Source organism: Wasmannia auropunctata, unplaced genomic scaffold (genome assembly GCF_000956235.1).
Source record: "Wasmannia auropunctata unplaced genomic scaffold, wasmannia.A_1.0 LD336103.1, whole genome shotgun sequence".
In the NCBI taxonomy this organism is placed as follows: Eukaryota; Metazoa; Arthropoda; class Insecta; order Hymenoptera; family Formicidae; genus Wasmannia; species Wasmannia auropunctata.
This window is the reverse complement of record NW_012026787.1, coordinates 795,307-816,332: the sequence shown is the minus strand read 5'-3', so window position 1 is coordinate 816,332 and position 21,026 is coordinate 795,307. Positions and strand designations below refer to the sequence as shown.

General features: G+C 38.7%; 1 protein-coding gene across 1 annotated transcript in view; it reads right to left on the bottom strand.

The window, feature by feature from the left end:
- Positions 1–21,026, bottom strand: part of LOC105457320 (transmembrane and TPR repeat-containing protein CG4341) — a 368,988-nt gene that overhangs the window by 125,664 nt on the left and 222,298 nt on the right. The window contains exons 3-5 of the mRNA XM_011701927.1: positions 15,193–15,433; positions 8,548–8,844; positions 950–1,847 (exon numbers count right to left, since the gene is read on the bottom strand). Coding sequence (XP_011700229.1) covers positions 950–1,847; positions 8,548–8,844; positions 15,193–15,433 — 1,436 coding nt within the window. The remainder of the gene's footprint in view (positions 1–949; positions 1,848–8,547; positions 8,845–15,192; positions 15,434–21,026) is intronic.

The window sequence follows — 21,026 nt, the reverse complement described above, 5'->3', positions numbered from 1 at the left end:
CGCTATAGATATAAAGACTCTATTAATTCAGATGAAATATGAATATTTAAAAAATAATTAATAAATAAAATTACAAAAATCACATAAAAAATTGTGAATTTTCTAAACAAAGTTCGGGAACTTTTGAGATAGACCGTGCATAGTTTCATTTACATTAAAACTTTTAAACAATAAGTGAAAAACTTTTTCGCTTAGAACTTTTAAGTTGTACAGTAAATTATATTAAATAAACCAAAGATAAAAAAAGTTTAATATATCTATTCATGGTATTTCATATATCCTTTCAAGTTCAATATATCCTTTATATTTGTGAATTCAATTATTCTCCCTCTATATTTTTTTCTTAATCTGGAAGTGGCTGCGCCTTTTTGCCGCACCTTTCTGATCTTCTATTTATCTCCTAATTTATTAGCATTATCGTATTTTTCTTATTTAATATATTTTCCTTTATACTTCACACAGTGTAAAGAAATAAACGCCACACGCGCGCTTATTCTTATGTGAAGTTTTATATGTTGCAATAATCGATCTAAATGACCGTAGCGCTCGCATTTATGGTATAATTATTTTCTTTTCCACATCACTAACGTAACTGGTCGCGTGTCACTCAATATCATGTACATTACAAGAAATATACAAGTATGGAGAAGCGTACATTGTTTTGAAAATTTAAAAAGTTTGAATTTATATAGAAGAAATGATTATAGTGACTTGGAAGACCGATATAATACATTTTTGAATCAGAATGCAATTCAGAATCAGAAACAGAATTGAATCAAGAACTGGATGTACAATACTTTTAAATTCGAGAACGTAAGTACAACTAATTGTATTATACATGTGCAAAAATATACTCCGGTCAAAATGGGACGCGCCTGTTAACGTTAATCAATTCAAGTTCATGCACCTGCTTCGGACTTACAAGCCTCAATTACAATCGATCGCTCACCTTTCGGAGGATTGACGTGCAGCGCGGATCTGTACAGGCTCTCCTCATCCCTCCAGTCGGCATTCCTCACGAGCGTTTTCGCCGACATCACGCCGATGAGAATCGCCGTTCCCAGCAGCACCGCCCTGCCGCGCGTTCTGGACCCGTTTCTCCTCGCTATCCGGTAGCACCCGGACACCGCGGCGCCGACGACCAGGCAGGCGCCCACGCTGGGCAGGTACAGTATCCTCTCGGCTATGACGAAGCCCACGTAGAAGAACAGATTGCTCGCCGGCAGGAACGGGAGCACGAGGAAGCCCAGGGAGACGGCAACGGCGGCGGCCGCCGTCCGCCGGCCGCCGGCGTTCACGCCCGCGTTCGCGCCTCCGCCGTTGCTGTTCGGCCTCTTGGCACAGTGACAGTCGCCGAGCGGACTGTTGTTATTGTTGTTGGCCGCCCGGCAGCCGTCCGTGTGGCAGCCGCCGGTGCGTCTGCCGGCGCACACGGGACACCTGGAGGACGCCGAGCGTGGGTACGTTTGCTGCTGCAGAAGCGAACCCGCGTCCCGCCGCGGCCGCCGCAGACCCCTGGCGGCCCAGAAGGCCGCGCCGATCAGCACGGCGTACAGGCACAGGGACTCGAGATTCCGCGGGTCCAGCGGGCTCGTCACGCGCGGCACCGCGTCCATCGACCAGTCGAAGCTCAGCGTGCTCGGGCACAGCAGCATCCTCGCGCTCGCCGCCGGCAGATACAGGAACGTCAGGCCGCGCGTCAGCCGCGACGGATGCCTCGCCGTCGGATTGTCCGCGCTCGCGAATTCCGGCCTGCTGCCGGCGAGCCTGAGCCGGCCCAGCGCGAGCAGCGCGAGACCGCCCGACAGTATGCCGACGCTGCGACCCCGGGTGAATCCGCAGCTGCCCTGAAATTCAACAGACGACGGCTATGCAGGGCATTCAAGGGCATTGCTCGTATAGCTCCGTTGTCGCGCCACGTCGTGCTTGGGAGTTCGGTCATAAACTAGGTCAAACGTTGCGCTCGCGACAGACATGTGTCGATTATGGTATGCATTGTAACAAACTATATTTAAGGTAGTACTACTAGTGCGACAGTCCCATTAAAAAACTGGGATCTTATTAGTGAAAAGAAAGTTTCAACATGTGATTATATAATATATTAAATGCACTTTAAAGTTTAATAAATTAACGTCTTATTGATAAAATCAGCACAATGTTTAATAATAATTAAAAAGTAAACAATCAATTATTTATTTTGGCTTGCTGGGATAAACTTTTGGTTGCGGGTATAACCTACACACTCTAAGACTTTTGTATATGATATACATATACTTAGATAATAAAGATGTGACTCCTAAATTAAGACATAAAAGTTAATTTATTAAAGAGAAAACTCTTGGGAAAAGATTAAAAGCAATTTCGGCAATGTCTCAAGCAAAGAAAGAGAAAAAGACTCGATGTGTCATAATGTGTCATTTGCCACATTTTCATAACCTTAAGCTATTTACGCGTTGAACAGTGCGTATGTTGCATATTTTGTTTAATTACAGTTTTTAAACTAAACGGTCTACAATTTTGAAGCTTTTTTTTATAACATTTATATACTCTTGTTCTATATCATACTCGTTTTTTACAACAATTCTAAGAATGGTATAGATGCTATAATTAAAAATCTGACGTTAACTTGAGTTGCGTATATGCATCACATGTAAAAACTGTACATTTTAATTGCAATTATCTCAAAAACTAGACGGTTAATATATTCCTAATTGCATACAACCATAGAGAGCACTTCAATTTACTTGTATTTAAAATTTTGGTACATTCGTAAGAAAATCATTTTATTCAAGTACTACCTTAACTTCTTGGGATTTGCGACCGCTAAAATCAAACGTTGGGTTTCTTCATCCCCTCTCTCTTATCGTAGATTTTAATTGAAATAAATGTGTGTTTGTGTGTGTGTGTGTATATATATACGGAAATACATGCATATGAAATACGTGTAGTTTTCCAGATGGATTGCTGATTTTTATAGGTGCTCGACTAGGCTCGTAACACATTTTTTTTCTCGCCGTAATAAAGGGAACGGCGTCATAGATTTAAAACACGTAACTACAAGACGGCATGCAAGCGCGCGCTATATGTGCCGCGACACACGTGCACAAGCGTGACACATGTGTTACGGCGCAAGTATATATATGTACATATATATATATATATACAGAAATAATAAAAGTACTGTAGAAATGCATTACGAGGTATCTCGGGAAATATGATACTGTAATAACGCGGCGCGCGACGGTATTTCCGTTGTCAGTTCATCGGCTATACGCTGTTTCCGCATTGTTGCGATGCGTCCGTGCTCTCTCGTTTCTTTCCCTTTTTTTTTCTTTCTTTCTCATGAATAAGCAGAAAGGGAAAAGGGGCGAATTGGAAGTATGAAAGTCTTGTCGAGGCGATGTTTGCCTCGGCGAACGCGGCATTGCAGCCGACCGGAAGGTAGTTTCGGTCGGATGGAAAGGAGAAAATCGTTTGTCCGACGAATCGGTGAACAAGACTCGGGTCTCGCTACACAATGCTCGTGTTGACGAAACGCGATGGGATAACAGACGCTTTGCCGCGCCCTTCATCGCGCTCGCGGTAGACAAACAAAATGTTATTGAAGAAAGAAGGTAGGGCGGATCTTTACGTTACGAAAAATCCGCCCTTAACGAAATCGTAAAACGAAAATAATTGTAATTTAATTACCCAATTGTACTATTACGTGATAAAACAGCAATGCAATAAAAAATAAAGATAAATTTGAAAAAATTTGAAAAAATTTGAGAAAATAATCGAAGGAATACATGATTATTAAATAACTAGTATGTAATAATATTTAATAATTAAAGTCACTTTCAATTCTTATAACTTTTCAATTGTTATAAGAATTGAAAGTGACTTTAATTATTAAATATTATTACATACTAGTTATTTAATAATCATGTATTCCTTCGATTATTTTCTGTAGAGCATTAGATAATAAAAATATTTGTGTCCTTATAACTCTTACAAAACGGAAAATACTACAGCGGACACGTTCTCTAGATTACATTATTAGATTATATTGAACTATACGAAATTCGCGCGAAGAGTCTTAATGAAATTTCCGTCCGCAGTAACCGCGGCTTTGAAACGCGATTCGAAAGTTACACAGACAGTCGGATCAGGTTGAAATAATAGTTTGCGGTGAATTTATAATTCACGTTAAGCACGATTACGCTCTTCGCCCATAGCGCCGAGACACTCGTCTCGTGTATATCTCCGACTGGAATGGGAACTGGCGCAAAGTGTGCCACAAAGTTCGTTAAAAAAGTTAGCTGACGCGAAATTGAATGCCACGTCGTCGTGTTTAAGTGTCGCGCGCGCATTTTACTGCACGTTGCTTCCGGTACGCCTTATTACTTCGCATTACCCCTCTCCCCGACTCCCTGCTCCCCCCCCCCGTTTCTCCATTCCAATTTTGTATTATTCCGAAGTTTCTTGCGCGCGCCGCGAGTTCGAGCGTCGCGAAAGAGAAGAGAAGAGACGGCCCTACACGGGAAGATTTGTCGTCGGCACGACCGTGAATAGTTTAAAGCTCGCCTTAATAAACGAACGATACGTCGCGCTTCGTGCAAACTTCCGCCAAGTTCGTTACAACCGTAAGATGTAATTTTCCGGACGATGCGAGCGGGTTACGATGAGGGCGGCTGCAGCATCCACGCGCGCGCGCGCGCGCGCGCCACCACTGGCTCCGTAACCGCTAATTCCGGACTGAAACTTTTGCTATAAAGACTTTCTGTGACAGCGACAATTATCCGTATTACGTGCAATAAGGCACTCTGTATGTTTCACAAAGGCAGTGCAACATTACGCGGTTAAATTGTTAATTTATTCGTCGACCGCCGTTATTCAGAAATTGATCGTTGAATGTTTGGAAAATTTTCAATAATAAATCTTTCATTATTTCACATAATCAATCGTGCTATCTATTCCAAATTGATAAAATTCATTCTACTATTTAACAGAGGTGTGCGAATAGTTCGAATTCGAATCAAATCGAATCACAGTGGATTCGATTCGAGTTCGTTTTCGAATCTGCAAAGATTCGAAATCGAAGTTCGAGAACTTCAAATCAACAATGGTTCGATTTCGAATCGATTGCATATTTTATTTGATTCATTTACATCTTCCGTGCGACCAATTATTCTTATCTAGTAAATAAGTATTTTTGATACATGTAATGTATTCATATAGATTAATAAAATATTCAAAAGCGTTCCAACTATTCGTGTATACACATATTATTAATATTTTCTAGTTCAAAATGTCACATAAGATCATGATCTTTTGTAATGAGATGTAAATCGAAAATAGGTTTTCAGTTTGTTTAAATCATTGCGTAAAATAATATAAATCATAAATTTTGATATTTATTACGTTAAATTAACGTGTAATATTAATCTAAGAAAATTTGATTCAGATCGATTCGTATTCGAATTAAAGAGATTCGATTCGATTCAACCATGCAAATGCTTGATTCGCACACCTCTACTATTTAATAAACAATAAAAGACACTCTTCGTGTAATTTATATACACTGAAAAAAAAGATTTGTTGAAAAACGCAAAATTTGTTTCATTTTACCAAAATATTTAGTCCGATACGTTCGACTAAACATTACTACGATGACACAAAATAATTTGTTTAACTTTTAACTATTATAAACAAAATACTATTTTTTAACTAAACTATTTTGTTTGAACAAAAATTTATCGTATTTAACTCAACCGTTCTGTTAAAGATACACATTATTTATTATCCTCATCAGCATTGTTTAGTCAGTTCAATACTTGGAATTTAAACAAATATATTACTTGGATAACTAAATAGCATGCAAACAAGTAAATACTACTAATATTTCGAACAAAATAATTTAATTGAGTTGGTTTAGTTAATTCTTAATTAAAACATTTTAATAGTTGACATAAATGAACTATACCATTCTTTGTGCAACTAAAGAATTGTTGAATTAACTATTGGATTAAACAACTATACAAATTTAGTTCGTACAATCAATTTTTTTTCTCAGTATATAAGATATATATCGAATGCAGTAAAACTCGCTATTGTAGCTTAAATAATATTAAACATAAACTGCTGGTAACACATTTATTTCTTGAAAAATGCGATCGCGCTTAAATTTAAATTCCAAATGTTTCGATAATCCGAATACGTTATTCTTGCAACGAATGTACTGCAATTAGCTTAGATTACCGTTGCGGCACCATAATTGCCGTTAATTCCATCACTTATCGCGGATTTTCCGTTCAGCGACGATATTGTTTTATCTCCGATAAAACGGCCAACGAAGCATCCAAAAGGAAACAAACGTCACGGAGCCGGATTTAACGTCGCGGCGATATTTCACGAGGGGAGATATCCAGCCGGGCTTGTTCGATACTCTCTCGCACGAATCGATAATCTGAAAACCAGATTTTTCCAATTACTTCGCGATCGTTCCGGACAGTTCGATCGTAACTTAATAAATTTCCGCCGCCCTTCGCCCTTCGCGCGCTTCCCGCGTCCATCCCGGCTCTAGTTCTCATCTGCCGAACGTCACGTCTCGTTTGTCTCCCCGGATTCTCGCTGCGCAGCCACTACCCGCCGTTCCACGCATATTTCCGCGCGGCCGGACAAAGCGAGCGGAAAACGAGAAAGAGTAAGTACCATCGCGAACGCCGGTGACGTTTCCGCTTTCGAATAGCGGGACATTTCCGTTTCACATCTTGTCGTTTGTGTCGCGAAAAAAATCGCGACCCTCTTTGAAAAATTACGTGTTGCGTTACATTGAGTTACGTGCTTGAAAAAAAAAGTCATAGAGAATTTCATCGAAGTTGTTATTTGACACAAGCTAGATGCACGATTTGAAATTTTTTTTTTATTTCTCAAAATTTTTTTTTTGTTTTTCAAAAAATGGATTGGTCTCTTAGCACTTTAATCCGCTGTTGAGGCGTATCGCACTCGACTGCAGATTCTCATGGTGGGAAACGGCGTGCGAACAGTTTACACTCGACGGTGAATGCCTCGAGCTGGAGAGCGAGAAATGGGGGGGGGGAGGAAGCCGCAGAGGGATGCAGCCGACGGCGGCGCGAGCGCGAGGGACGCGCAACGGGGGAAATATAATAAGAAGAGAAATATAAATGGGAAAAGGGAGGCAAACGAAAAGAACGAAAAAGAGGTGTAGAGAGGCCTCAGAGGCGCTCGGAGGGACGTCGGAAAATGCGAACGATCCTCTTGGCACCCCTCCAATCGCGGCGTAGATAGGGAGAGAAAGAGAGAGAGAGAGACGGGTGCGCGTCATGCATCACGCGAGACGTCCGGTGCATCCAGCGCATCCGGATGCACCGTGCGCGAAAGGAGATGGCGAACGGGGATTTTGGGACTCGCGTGGGGAACAGGGTGGTGGGACGGAATGCAAGGGAGGGAGGGAGGGAGGGAGGAGGGGGGGAGATATGGTGTGAGTGACGACAGTAGACGCCTAAACGCGGGAGGCTGGAGAAGGGCGGCTTTACCGTGTGTGCATCAGTTCGCTGTCTTCGCCAGAATGCAGGCAAGATGCGGCGCATCGCAACGGCACTGCGTTATCGGTTACACGCTTCCACGAATCCGTACGTGCGCACACGCGGGGCTCCGCCTGTCTTCCGCCTTGTTTCCCTGTCGAAACTTTCACGCTCCACGAAACAAGACGGCGCGGATAAACGACGACGACGACGACGACGACGACGACGACGCCGGCGTTCTCGCGCGTGGCAATCGCGGAAATCGTGCGGCGCGTCCGCAAACTGATATCGATTCGCGAAATCCCATCCCGATAGTTTTATCGTGCCGAAGACGTCGAGTTCCCAGTCTTGTATAGTTAAAGATACCTTTATCGACACCAGCTCCTCACGCTCGAATACGTCTATTTTAAACTTAATATCTTATAACGATATGTGTCATGTCTCAAGTATTTATATTGTATACAGTTATTAACAAAGTATAATGCTATATAAATAAATTGATATATAAAACGTTACTGATATTTATTTTAGTATGTTATTCTTGTATTTAGTATGGTAGTAATCTGCGATTGCATGTATCTCAGAAATAAAAATTATTAAAATTATTAAGTAGATATTGAAAGGATTCAGAAGAAAAGTGAACAAATTTTATAACGCTTTATACAGGAAAAGACGTTTTGCTGGATGCTCTGAAATATAATTGTTATTCGATCATAAAAATAATTTTATTAAAAACAAAAAATTAGAAGCATTATTGTAAAATGTTTTGATATTCTAGCAACCAGTTTGAATTTCCAGCAAAATTATTTTGACGGTCCAATAAAATTATTTTCAGATCTGTATCCAGCAAAATTTTTAGACCTTCCAGCAAAATCGTTAATTCTGTGTATATAGAGATAAAATTTCACATTTAATCAAATCTCAAATCAATCTTATTGTCTGATTTAGCGGTCGCAAGTCCAGCTCCCTATACAATGGAAGTATCCGATACTGCTAAACTAGATGATATCGCGCCACTTACCTTTCGACTTGGCTCGCCACGACAGAGCTCCCACAGAAGGCAGAGAGCCAGAGACGATATGCCAGTTTCCTTAGCGAGGGTGGCCAACGTCGACGACACCAGGGCCAGCAGCAGAGGAAACGGCGACCTCGTGCGATTACAATGGGCCGAGTACGTCAGGAAAGATGTCAAGGTCAGGAAACAGGCAAGAAGGTCGGCACGTCCGACTATACCGGCCACAGCTTCACTGTGAATGGGATGGACCGCAAACAGGAAACCCGTGATCGCGTGCGCGAGATTGCTCCTTCCTGGTAGGACCTGCGGAGTGTAATTGCGGATATCTAGTAAGGTACACATGTAAACGTCTCGCGTGGCGATCCTTCGAGTGACGGGAGCGGGGTAAATTAACTCCAGCGTTAATTGACTCTACTCCGCCGCGAGGATTGCCTGATCCGAGTTTCAAATTAATTGTCCATCGGCCAACAATGATAATGGCTAGCAATGATAACATCGATAATAACAATGATCTGTCCTGAAATATTGGATATTAGTGTTTATATAATTTACATTTTATGACACGCGGATTTCTATATAAAGTCTTAATCAAAACTTTTATGGAAAATATACATCTTTGGCCATAAGTATAGAGCTCTCAAATTTATTGCATTTTCTTGGAAAGAATGGCAATAAAATCCATAGGAGTAACAAACTATTAAAATTGTTCTAAAAATAAATATTATCAACAAAATCGTTTTCTAATTTATTTCTCATTAGAAGTTTGCATCAACAATTTTGTGGAAGCGCTTTATATTTATGGCCTAATAAGTTAGCTACAATTTACTTCGTTGTAATAATTGACATGTATTAATATGTCAAATTTAATACTAAAAAGAAAAGTGATAAAGACAGTGACGTTTATTCACAATAAAAGAAAGAATCGAAAAATATAGGTAGTAGTATATTTGGATCAAAATATGAAAAGGAATATCAAATATATGTAGAGGAATACAATTCGCAGGTTTATGCGCGACGCTTGGTAATCGTCGGCAGCAGTCATTGACGAGGGTTATTCGAAAATTATACGATCCGATGCACATTTGCAATAAAGGGAGGGGGGGAAAGGGGGCTGGAGGATACGGGCGAGACGGGTGGAATTTCGAGCAGGGAAAATTGTATAAATGTCGTATATTTTTTCAGCGCGCCCCAGCAGAAAATCGAAGGTGGCGACGAAATGGCTCGGAAGGGAAACCAATCGGAATCGAGAACCGAACATGCAGGAAACACCTCGCGGCGAGATACGTCTTACCGAGGAGATATTAACGGCATGCATAACTCAAAACGCTGCTCTCGAAGTACGAGAAGTACTTTCATTAATACACTTAGACGCAGTTAATTAGCGCGACAGTTTCATTACACGGGAAAGTGCTGTGTGTATTAAATTAACGCGGCCTCCTCGTACTTGCCACTTCCGCACGTTCATAATAACGCGCTAAAGCGATTTGAGTTGCTAATGAACTTATAAAACGGTACGCAACTTGGATATTACTGCTTATTTTCACGATTCCAAGAAATAACGCTAAGCACCCTCGCCACCCGATCACGTAGTCCGGTATCGCCATTATACGCTACGTGCAACGTTCGTTCTCAACTGTGGGAAATATTTTGCGCGAGTAAGCGATACGGCCCGATAAAATTGTTATTATCCTAATCGGAAAGTCCAATATGATGATAATAATAACAGGAAAAAGTGAGCGCTTTTCGCTCACTTTTGACGTATCAGCAATACAAAATGTAACATCAGCTACGAAACTTGTCACGTACGGTCGCATGAGTAAATTTCGCATGAGACAAATTTGGAAATCGCGTTAGCAACTTTCACATCGCTATGCGAATTTTCATAAAAATATTGTTTGTCAACCCATCAACATTCATCAATAAATATTACATTTATATCATTGTCAAATACCTCAGTTGCAAAAAGAAAATTAACACAACGAGCTCCCGATAGGTATTTAAAGTGAGCATGCAGTCACTTTTGCTTTGTCGTCATGCTCGACGATGTTCTCGTAACATGATCAATGTCTGCATACTTGACAACATTTACATTCGTATTTACACTATTTTACAGTATATGTACTGCTAAGTTACCATGATAAATCGTGAATTATGAATGAATCATATAAAATAGGCGAATCACGAATGGTGTGGAAGATCTTATACATTAGCGAATAATGAATTTCCGCGAATCTTACACGAATGGTGAACCACAATTTACTAATTGTACTAAATAGCACATAACTTGGCGCTAGCTTTACTGTTCCCCAAATAGTTCGTTGCAAGTTCGCTTCAAAAGCGGCGAGATCAAAAGGAGAGCCGCGACAAAGTGAACAATGTGGTGCAGAAGTATGTTCAGTTTTCGCAGTTGTTCATGAACTTTTTTTTTGTATGCACTGTTCGTGAATAGATCGAGTAGCGCAGTTCGCGAACTGTTTTCCAGCGAGTAAGCATCTTAAACAGAATACGAGCGGTGTTTCGGCCGTTTCTCATCTGCACGCGAAAATAATACCTGCTTCAACGTGAAGATACTGCTTGCTCCAATGTGCGCGTCCCTAAAATATTGCGACAAATATTACCATCGAATGTCGCACGGCCAGGCAGAAAATTAGACCGTGCGATGTCAGCTTACATTAGTACCGCTCGTAACGCAGTTTGAACGAGTAAACAGTGTGCGAACGATACAACTCAATAAACAAGTTATTTTCAGAAGCGACGATTTTCGTCGGCAAAAGCCACCGCGTCGTTCACCGAGAGTGCTACGAATGTCGGAGAATATAAGCCTGGTGAATTCTGCCCATTCCCTGCGTCACATTTCGCCGCTGCCTCACATCTATATGCGCACCGTCGACATGAGAACCGCCCGCCGATGTGAGTACTCCTCAAGTATTGCAGCAAATATCACCATCGAATATAATATACTCTCGGCTACCGCAGGGTTGAGAAGTAACGCGTTACTTATGTAACGAAGTTACAGTTAGAATTAGTTTTTTTCGGTAATTATAACTTAACTTTGTTACTTTTTTCCAACTATAACTGTAACTTAACTTAGTTACATCTTTTTAATAACTAGTAATTAATTTAACAGGCTACTTTCATTACTTTATATATTTTAAACTTATTTGACAATAGGGTAACTCCGGTATACACGTCGCGCGAGGATTTATGCCGCGGAAGCCAAAAAAAATAGAAGAAGTGAAAGTAATTTTCTTGCAATCTGCACTCTGTTACATACTTTTATGTTATATTGTGTATTGTGTATTGTGTTATGATTTCAGTTTTTTACTGTTAATATTTATAGAGTTATTGTAAGTTAAATCGATTTATCATTGTAATAAGTAGCGCAACCATAAGTTATAATCTATACGTAAGATGATTATTGTATAAGGAAATATAAACGGCTTCGTGGTTATTTCGTGGTACATAAGCGTAGAGGAATTGTAAAGGATAGAGTATAGCAAAATACAAGTGTTTAGCTCATGTATTTTTTGTTTAGTTTATTGTCTCATATATCCCATCTGTTTAGGATATACGGCATTTTTGGCGCGTGGGATTTATGCCGTAGTACAAACGCTATTATTTATTTATACATATAAAAGTAAATAATAATACGTGATATAATGCGCCCTTTACAATACTTAATAATAATATTCATGTATGTATATGTTTATGTATGTATTTATTCATAATCCGTGATAATACGTTTTTTATTTATTTATTAATAAGTAAATGCAAATTACGTTATCAATTCACGTGTTATTTACTATTATTATTTAGATTATTCGTATATTTTTTTAATCATTCATCTCACCTGCGAGTAGCCGCATGCCCCACCCATATTTTTATACGACAAAAATGCAAGGATTCAAAGAATTTTTTTTAATATAAAAAATAAATATTTTGGATTCTTAATATTTTTTCCATAGTAACAGACAGTCTAAAGTTTTTACTGGTATAATTCATTTACCTTAAACATAATTAATAATACCTGATAAATTAAGTTTTTAATAGGTGCGGCGTATATACCAGAGTTACCCTACAGGCTTCTGTTGAATCATTTTTTCTACTTTTTAATTAAAATTGTATAACATGTGAACCAATCTTTGTCTCTGATGATCTTAATGATATCAATGTTACATATGCTGTTAACCGTTCTATTATGATAATAGAAAAGTAATACTTAAAAGTAATATACCTTATTACTTTTTTAGTAACTGTAACTGTAACAAGTTACTTTTTAGATTCGGTAACTTGTAGCGGTAACTAGTTATTTTTTGAAAGTAAAAAACTGTAACTAGTTACTTTTACAAAGTAACTTTCCCAATCCTGCGTAGAAAAGTAGAGCAGGCGATATCAGTTTAATATCACTCGTAAGCAATTCGAGCCTGCACGTCTCCATAAACGGGTTATTCTCGGAAACAGCAGCTCAACGCGAAAAAACGACCGCATTGTATATAGAAGTATTACGATTTTGAAGAATAAGCCTAAAAACTCTAGATAATAATTGTGTAACTTTTTCCCTAAAGATACGATAAGGAATAATATGGAAAGTGAAAATTTTTATCATTGAAGATAATGGAAGAGATTACATGATTGATGATACTTGGCAGAATCTCTCCTTTCTCTGCATTTGTTCCTCGGACACCAATGATTTCGCTCTACTTCTTCAATTTTTTTCTTATTCAAAAACTTCTCGCCAGTACTTCCGGTTTATCCCTAATTCGTTCCAAACCTCATCTAGTAGCTGCGTGTATATCAAGTGTTCGACGATATATTTTTTACATAATTAAAAGAATAAGAGATCGAGTTTGATGCATTTTAGAGAGCGAACATATATTTGAATTAATACAAATGTAATTAAATTTCATATTCATTTAAATAATAATATAACTGTTATAATTTAACTTGACGTAAATTTATTGCACGTATAATTAAATTGTACTTTTGCGTGGCTTCTCGACGCGCCATTAAAACATGCCGAAGTTAAATACTCGCCAAGTTAAACACAGTGACCAAAAGAGGTGATGTAAAATTAAAGTCTCATTAGGATGATAGGAGCCACGTCGCGGCTCTTTTGATTCCCCTCCGTATCCGGAAGTTCTATTTGAGATGTTCGCGTGCATACAGTTACGTCGAATCGCCATTACAGTTCTCTTTTACGATCCGCGCCCCTGTCGCCCCCTTCCGGAATAAGAGAAATCCCAGGCTAACTAAAACGAAGTGACATCGTAAAATTAAAACCGCGCGGCAGGCTTATGGCAAAGTTAAACGGGCTCTCCCTCGTTATTTGAATTCTGCCGCCGACGATTCTCCCCTCCGATGATGTGCTCCAGCACAGATAAAATAAAAAGGATCTCGGCGGTTTTATTTCGGATATAAAACGAACCTAAGATTACTTAATAATTAGATGGATTCATAACGTGTGACTTTTACTGCAAAGCGAACTGCGCCCCTCCTAATCTTCCCCGGGGACAAAGCCGTGCAAATTAGCGCCGTGCAATAAGAACGGTCGTGTAGTTGATGAGAGGAGAATTAAGTCTACCAACAGTGGATGCTCAAATCTTGATTAATTGTCAGTATTGTTTTCTTGGACAGCAAACAATTTGCACGCAAACAATAAAAACAAAACGTATACAATAAAAATATGTAGAAACAAAAACAGCGGAATAAAAATTAGTTAGCGATTAACGAGTTTTTTGTTGGATAATAATTAATTCCGAATAGATTTTCAGACTTTATAATAATCCTACATAATACCCTGGACTTTTATATTAAAAGAAGAATAAAACATGAGCGTTAACGGTAATATTTCGGCATCGGAGGAAAATTAAGTCTACTAACAGTGGATGTCCAAATCTTGATTAATTGTCAGTATTGTTTTGTTGGACAGCAAAAACAATTTACACGAAATAAAAACAAAACGTATATATAATAAAAATGAAAACAAAAACAGTGGAAATAAAATTAGTTAATGATTAGCGAGTTTTTTGTTGGATAATAATGAATTCCGAATAGAGTCCCAAACTTTACATTAATCCTACCCTGACTTTTATAATAAAAGAAAAATACAGAGAGTCAACGCGATAATATTTCAGCACCGGACGGATTTTTAGGATTTTATTTTTGACAGCCATTATATTGTTGGATATTATCAAATCACCCGTATGATATGCGCTCTACAGGTGTCATCGTTAGCTCTTTTCTATCTCCTTGCCATAAAATATTGTCACGATCATGGGCGTCTACAGGAGGGGAGAGCCAAGGAGGGGCTTTTGCCCCTCCCCCCGAAATCAAACGAGTACAAAAAAATTCAGAATTTGCTCTAATTTTTACAAATAATAAATATGTTTGTCAAATGTGAGAGAGCTAAAATACAACACAGGTACACAACGTTTGGATATTTATTGCTCCTCGTGGTAGTTCGTATTAAAAATTTGGATCATGCCCCCCCCCTCTAGAAAAAATCCTGCGGACGCCCTTGGTCACGACATAATCATTTTTCTTGTTTGAAGCGATCGAAATTTTTTAATTCTGTCGTGATGCAACTGTCGCAGTAACTCGTTTTACTTCGCGAGATGATATCTTATAGAGATTGCGGAAGGAATCACTCACCTTTCGGGCGACCTTGACCACGAGAACGGTGCAGGCGGCGTGTAACGCCACGTTCACCAGGTGGTAGCCCCAAGGTTCGAGGCCACCCAGAAAATGATTCAGACGAAAGGTGGCCACGCAGAGCGGTCGATAGCTTCCGTGCGAGCCACGTTCCGTCAATGGTGTTCCCCAGAAGTCATTCTCGAACAACCGGTACCAAGGCGTGCTCGCCAGCAGGTCAGGATTCGTCAGGATGGCTCTTCTGCAAAGAAATAATAGATAGTCTAGATTATATCCCAATGTCATGAAAGTTGTATATATATGTAAACACATACATATATAATTATATTATATAAAATTTTTATTATGCTTATATGATAAAAATTTTACTTATATGTACGTGTGTTTATTTAATTATTTTATTATAACTATAAATTATTGTTTAATAAATTATTATATAGCTATAAATAATGAAATTATTGAATTATAATAAAACCATTATAATAATTAAATGTGCTTTAATAAATAATAATGCAATGATCAAAATTCGCGGAAACTTGATCGAATCTCCGTTTGAATTTGTGCGAATTTTCCGAATAATCCGATTTGCGCTGCAAAAATAAAACTAGTTATGGAAATAGCAAGAATTGGCAAAATCGTTTTTTTTTTTGGCCCCGTCGCAATTCGATGTAATTTAATCAGTGTATTGTAATAATGTAATCCGTATTAGGTTACCGATGTGCAAGCCGTGTTAAAAACTGCGAGACAGGTATTATTATATACCTAACGCAATTCGATCAGCGGTTAAAATAAAATAAGCCGTTTCCCTCTCAATTTGCCTATTTTCCCGCCATGGCGTGCAATTTAATACGGGACTTGCAACAATTCGGTCAGTTCATCGCGTTAACCGCATCAACCGAAGTTCTCCGCGGACCGAATGCCAGCGACAAATCATTCGGGGTGGCATTTAATAAACCATTTTTATCTCGCGTCCGTGAATTAATTACGTCGGCCGCGCGGACACACCATCTCATATACGCGTGTATTAGTTGGCAGAAACAATTTTCGCGCTCGTTATCGATCGGTCGTTTCCTATCAGCGTGTAAATATCAGTGCATCGACGTGTTCGGCGTTCGAGTGTTTTGCTTTCCGGGGGAATAAAATTGAAAATTAATAAAGAGTATTATTTGTTTGACGGAATATTTAATAAAATAGCTATTACGTCAGATAACATTTCAATATAGACTGTTATTTCTAAATGGAAGGATACAGAAAAAGTAATACTAAAAGCACGTGCGAAGCTATAAAAATTCTAAAATTATATAGGGTAATTCCGATATATATACGCACTTATTAAAAACTTAATTTATCTTAGGTATTATTAATTATGGTTAAGGTAAATAAACTATACCAGTAAAAACTTTAGACTGTCTACTACTATAAAAAAAAATATTAGGAATCTAAAATATTTATTTTTTATATTAAAAAAAAATTTCTTAAACCCTTGCATTTTTGTCGTATAAAAATATGGGTGGATTATACAGCTACTCACGGATGAAATGAATGACTCAAAAAATATACAAATAATCTAAAGAACTAAGCACTTGTATTTTGCTATACTCTATCCTTTACAATTCCTCTACACTTTTGTACCACAAAATAACCACGAAGCCTTTTATATTTCCTACACTAATAATCATTTTATGTAGATTATAACTTATGGTTGCGCTACTTATTACAGTGATAAATCGATTTAACTTACAATAATTCTATAAATATTAACAGTAAAAAACTGAAATTATAACACAATACTAACATAACATAAAGATATGTAACAGAGTGATTGCGAGAAAATTACTTTCACTTCTTCTATTTTTTCTGACTTCTGCGGCATGTACCGCGGTGTGTACCGGAGTTATCCTATTAATGCATTCTATATTTATCATTATTTCCAAACGTCAAGTAATATTCGGAAAATAAAGTTCTTGAATATATTTTGTCAAATCTTGCAGTTTCGGATTTGTTTTGTGAAATAAAAGTGCGAGAGATCGACGATAATGCAATTAGTTAAAATTGCCGTTTAAATAAGGTGCCCGTTATTATCGCCTACTTCGCCGGCGAGGCGGAGCAATCGTACGTGAGGATCACTTACACAGGCCGTCGTGTGCTAGCCTACGAAAACGGTTACGACGGCGATAGCGCGCTGCAGTGAAACGGCCTTATCGCCCGGCCTTATATCGTCGGCCGCGCACACCCGTGTGTACATACGTACATATATATATATATATATATATATATATATATATATATATTTCCACGTGTAAGAAGTGCAAAGTGTATTTCGAGCACTTCATGAATCTAAGAGCCGTTGGGGTCGTTCTCGAGGGCGAGGCGAAAAGGTTGGCGGCAACGACAACGACGCGCACGAGGATCGGCCAATGGCGATGGCGCCGTTTGCCTAGCGGCACTTTTGTCTCTTTACTGCGGCCTTAAATGCGAAGGCTATCGGTAGAGTGCTTCGGGATTATTCAATAATTTAAAAACACTCATTCCTCATTAACGGTTCTCGGCGCTATCGCGTTATAAATATGAATTTGGTATACGAAATGCGTATAGCAGTGGGAAATAAATAAATAAAAGAGAGAGCGAGAGAGAGAGAGAGAGAGAGAGAGAAATTCCATTGAAAAAGCGCACGTAAAAGCAGTTTATTCAAAAATAGTAATACAAAGTATATACCTACTCTAATATTTTCACACAATATTGCTTTACATATAAATGAAAGTAGGAGCAATTTATTGATGCAATTATTCAAGAGATCGCAACTTTTTGCAGTAATACATATACATATTTTATAATGAGGATATATTTTTGATAGTGTATTATATTTAGTACATTTTATTGATAAAAACGGTAAATGATGGCAGTTGTCGAGTGTGCTTTATAAGACAAATGACGCATGATGAACTGCAGTATTATCTATTTTAAATTAGCAAATTTTAGGAGTAATATATACATATTTTATAATGAGGATATATTTTGATAGTATATTATATTTGGTACGTTTTATTGATATATCAACTCGATGGCAGTAATTGAGTGTACTTAATAAGACAAATGACGTGTGATGAGCTGTCGTATTATCTATTCTAGGTTACATTTTTAGTCACATTGCTACAAATAAAAAAATATGAAAAAGTAACGCGACGCAGAGGGATACCAAAATAAAGTGGCTTGTGCAAATGAGATAATTTTGTATAATAGAAGTGAAATATCCCCCTTTTAAATGCAATCGTTTCAAGATTAATTTGTGCGTTAATTTGTGTGTTAACTTAAACTAAAATCGTGGAGGCCGATACGCAAAGAAAGCCCGCAATTACGGATCGCGCTTTTACGTTAAAGAATTCTTTCTTGCCATCGTTGAAAGGAGCATAATTGAACCCTTACACGGCTAAATCCGTTTCTGCTGCCGCAGAGAAAGGAAGGAGGATTACCACAACGGCGACGTACAAGTGTCACTTTCGCGAAATGAATAAAGCTAAACGATAACGTTTTACGCGACTAAGTCTATTTATACTTCAAAGTCGCGCCGGGGGGGAAAACGCTCCCGTTACCTCGAAATCATTTCAATTACCTCACGGCGCTCTCGTTTCACGTGCGTCTCTCGCGAAATTATGCACGCGACACGTTCAATAATCCGTTTTATTTTCGCCGTCGCTTTTCGTCCAATTAACGCGCGCGAGTCCCGCGCTGAACGCGCTCGTAAAAAGATTTGCAAGAAACGCGCCGTCGCTCGTTACGGCTCGTCCAACTTTTTCTTCCTCGAGCTCGCACAGACGATCCCTCGCCTCGGGCGAGGAGGCGTTCTAATCGACGGCCGATCAATATTCATGGGTATCGATGAACTTGATGTTTCGGTTCGTCTCCGGATCCCGATACCAAAGGCTATACACTTTAGATTGCATCGTCGAGTTGGCTTCGTCAATTTTACTGTCGCGCAATTTTTAGCATCGTAGTTTAATGAGCAACGCGCGTCACCAAATATTATTCTTTTCGCTTAAAATAATATTTACGTTACATTTTCAACTTATATTACTGCAGGCAATGTTTTTAAGATTTTATAAATTTCTTGTGGTAGAACGTTTTTTTTCGGGAATTTTTTTTCGAGAAAATTACATTTATTATTTCATAAACTTTTATAAACTCGTATAGACACTCATACATATAGCATCATCTTTCATCGAATTATCTTATACATTTATTATTCCAGATAAGTTTAAATGATTTTTTTAAGATTTTTTTATTGTTTATTGTTTTTTTTTTTCATATCTGAGCGCAAATACTTTTTAATCCGTAATTCTGAAATTAGTTTAATATTAATTGCCTAAATAGCTTGTAAACAAGAAATTCACCCAGAAATATTACATCATGCATTTAAATATCATATTCGATATATCCATTTTACCGGTAAAGAATTCATTGGAAGTCTGCTATAATATTTATTCGCAATCAGAGACAGTATAATCAACAGAATTACGTCAAATTATTGAAGCGCGATGCGACGGGGTTTAATGAATACAAATTATCGAAATAGAGTTTCTAATTATCGCAAGTAAATTACCTGAATTTAAATATTTAAGCGTTATGGCTCACACATATATATGTATATATATAAATATATATATATATATTACAATGTAACATATATGTATATATATATATATATATAATATATAATATATAATATGAAAGCATAGGTATTCCCTTTATTAATCCGCGAGTAAATTTCGCGCCGGGTTCGCACGGAAATCTCCGCAGAATTCGGGACGTCGGTCGCATAAAACGAGTGACACCAAATTACTTTCTTGTTAGTCGCTTCTGCACAATTCCCGCCGTTTCCCCGAATAATTTGTTATGCCGGAATGAGTTTGTCCGTAAAGCTGTGCCCGTCCTCGGGCGCGAGTAATCGAGATTGCGCGTCCTCGATGCTTTTTCACTCGCGGAGCTTTCGGCCTCCGTTCGTTCGTTCGTTCATCCGTTCGCCGCCGCCGCCACGCCGCCCGGCACCGGCTGGCTTGCGCGTACGTAATGAAAATTTGTAAAATCTCCCGACGAGAAGCACAAACGACAAGCCCCATACGACGAGGGGGAGCGGGAGGACTATCAATTAATCCCCATTCATGCCGATTGCAGTATTCTGAAAATTCACGTCGGCGACGTCGAATTCGCCTCGTTTAGGAGTTATTTTTCTGACTCGGCGCTCCCCTCGATTTTCCGCCTCGCCTGAACCAAGGGCGCCCAAGTAAGTCGCTCCTCGCCGCCTACACGTCCCTGCAATTGAATTCACGCGGATAATCTCCGCCTGCGGACCCTGAATTTTGACGTGACAGCCTGACTGACTGAGTGACGCACCACCACGCGAGGGATGGTGAATGGAACAGAAATTTTTGGAATGCTCCCTCTTATTAAAAAGAACGGAGAAAAGGAAAGGCGACATTTACAATATATGTCATCTATCCTATAATATAATAATGCTTGAATTTATGATGAAAAACGGATATAAATATATACCTATGTATATCTTTTCATGCAATCTAAAATTTCATATTTATATCTACTTTCTACCTCAGTCAACTCGCGCTTCCTTTCATTTGACTTTTATTCTTGTAATCTTAATCCTTCTCGTAAGATTTGCGAGACGACGTGGTAGGTATATTTAATCATCGCATGTCGGAGCAAAAAAACAGGAATATCGAAATTTAATTTCGATAATGAACGCCGGCGGTCGCGCGGCGAGACCGGAATGACGCACGTGTAGATTCGCGCGAGATATGTTCGACGGTTTGAAGATCGATCAC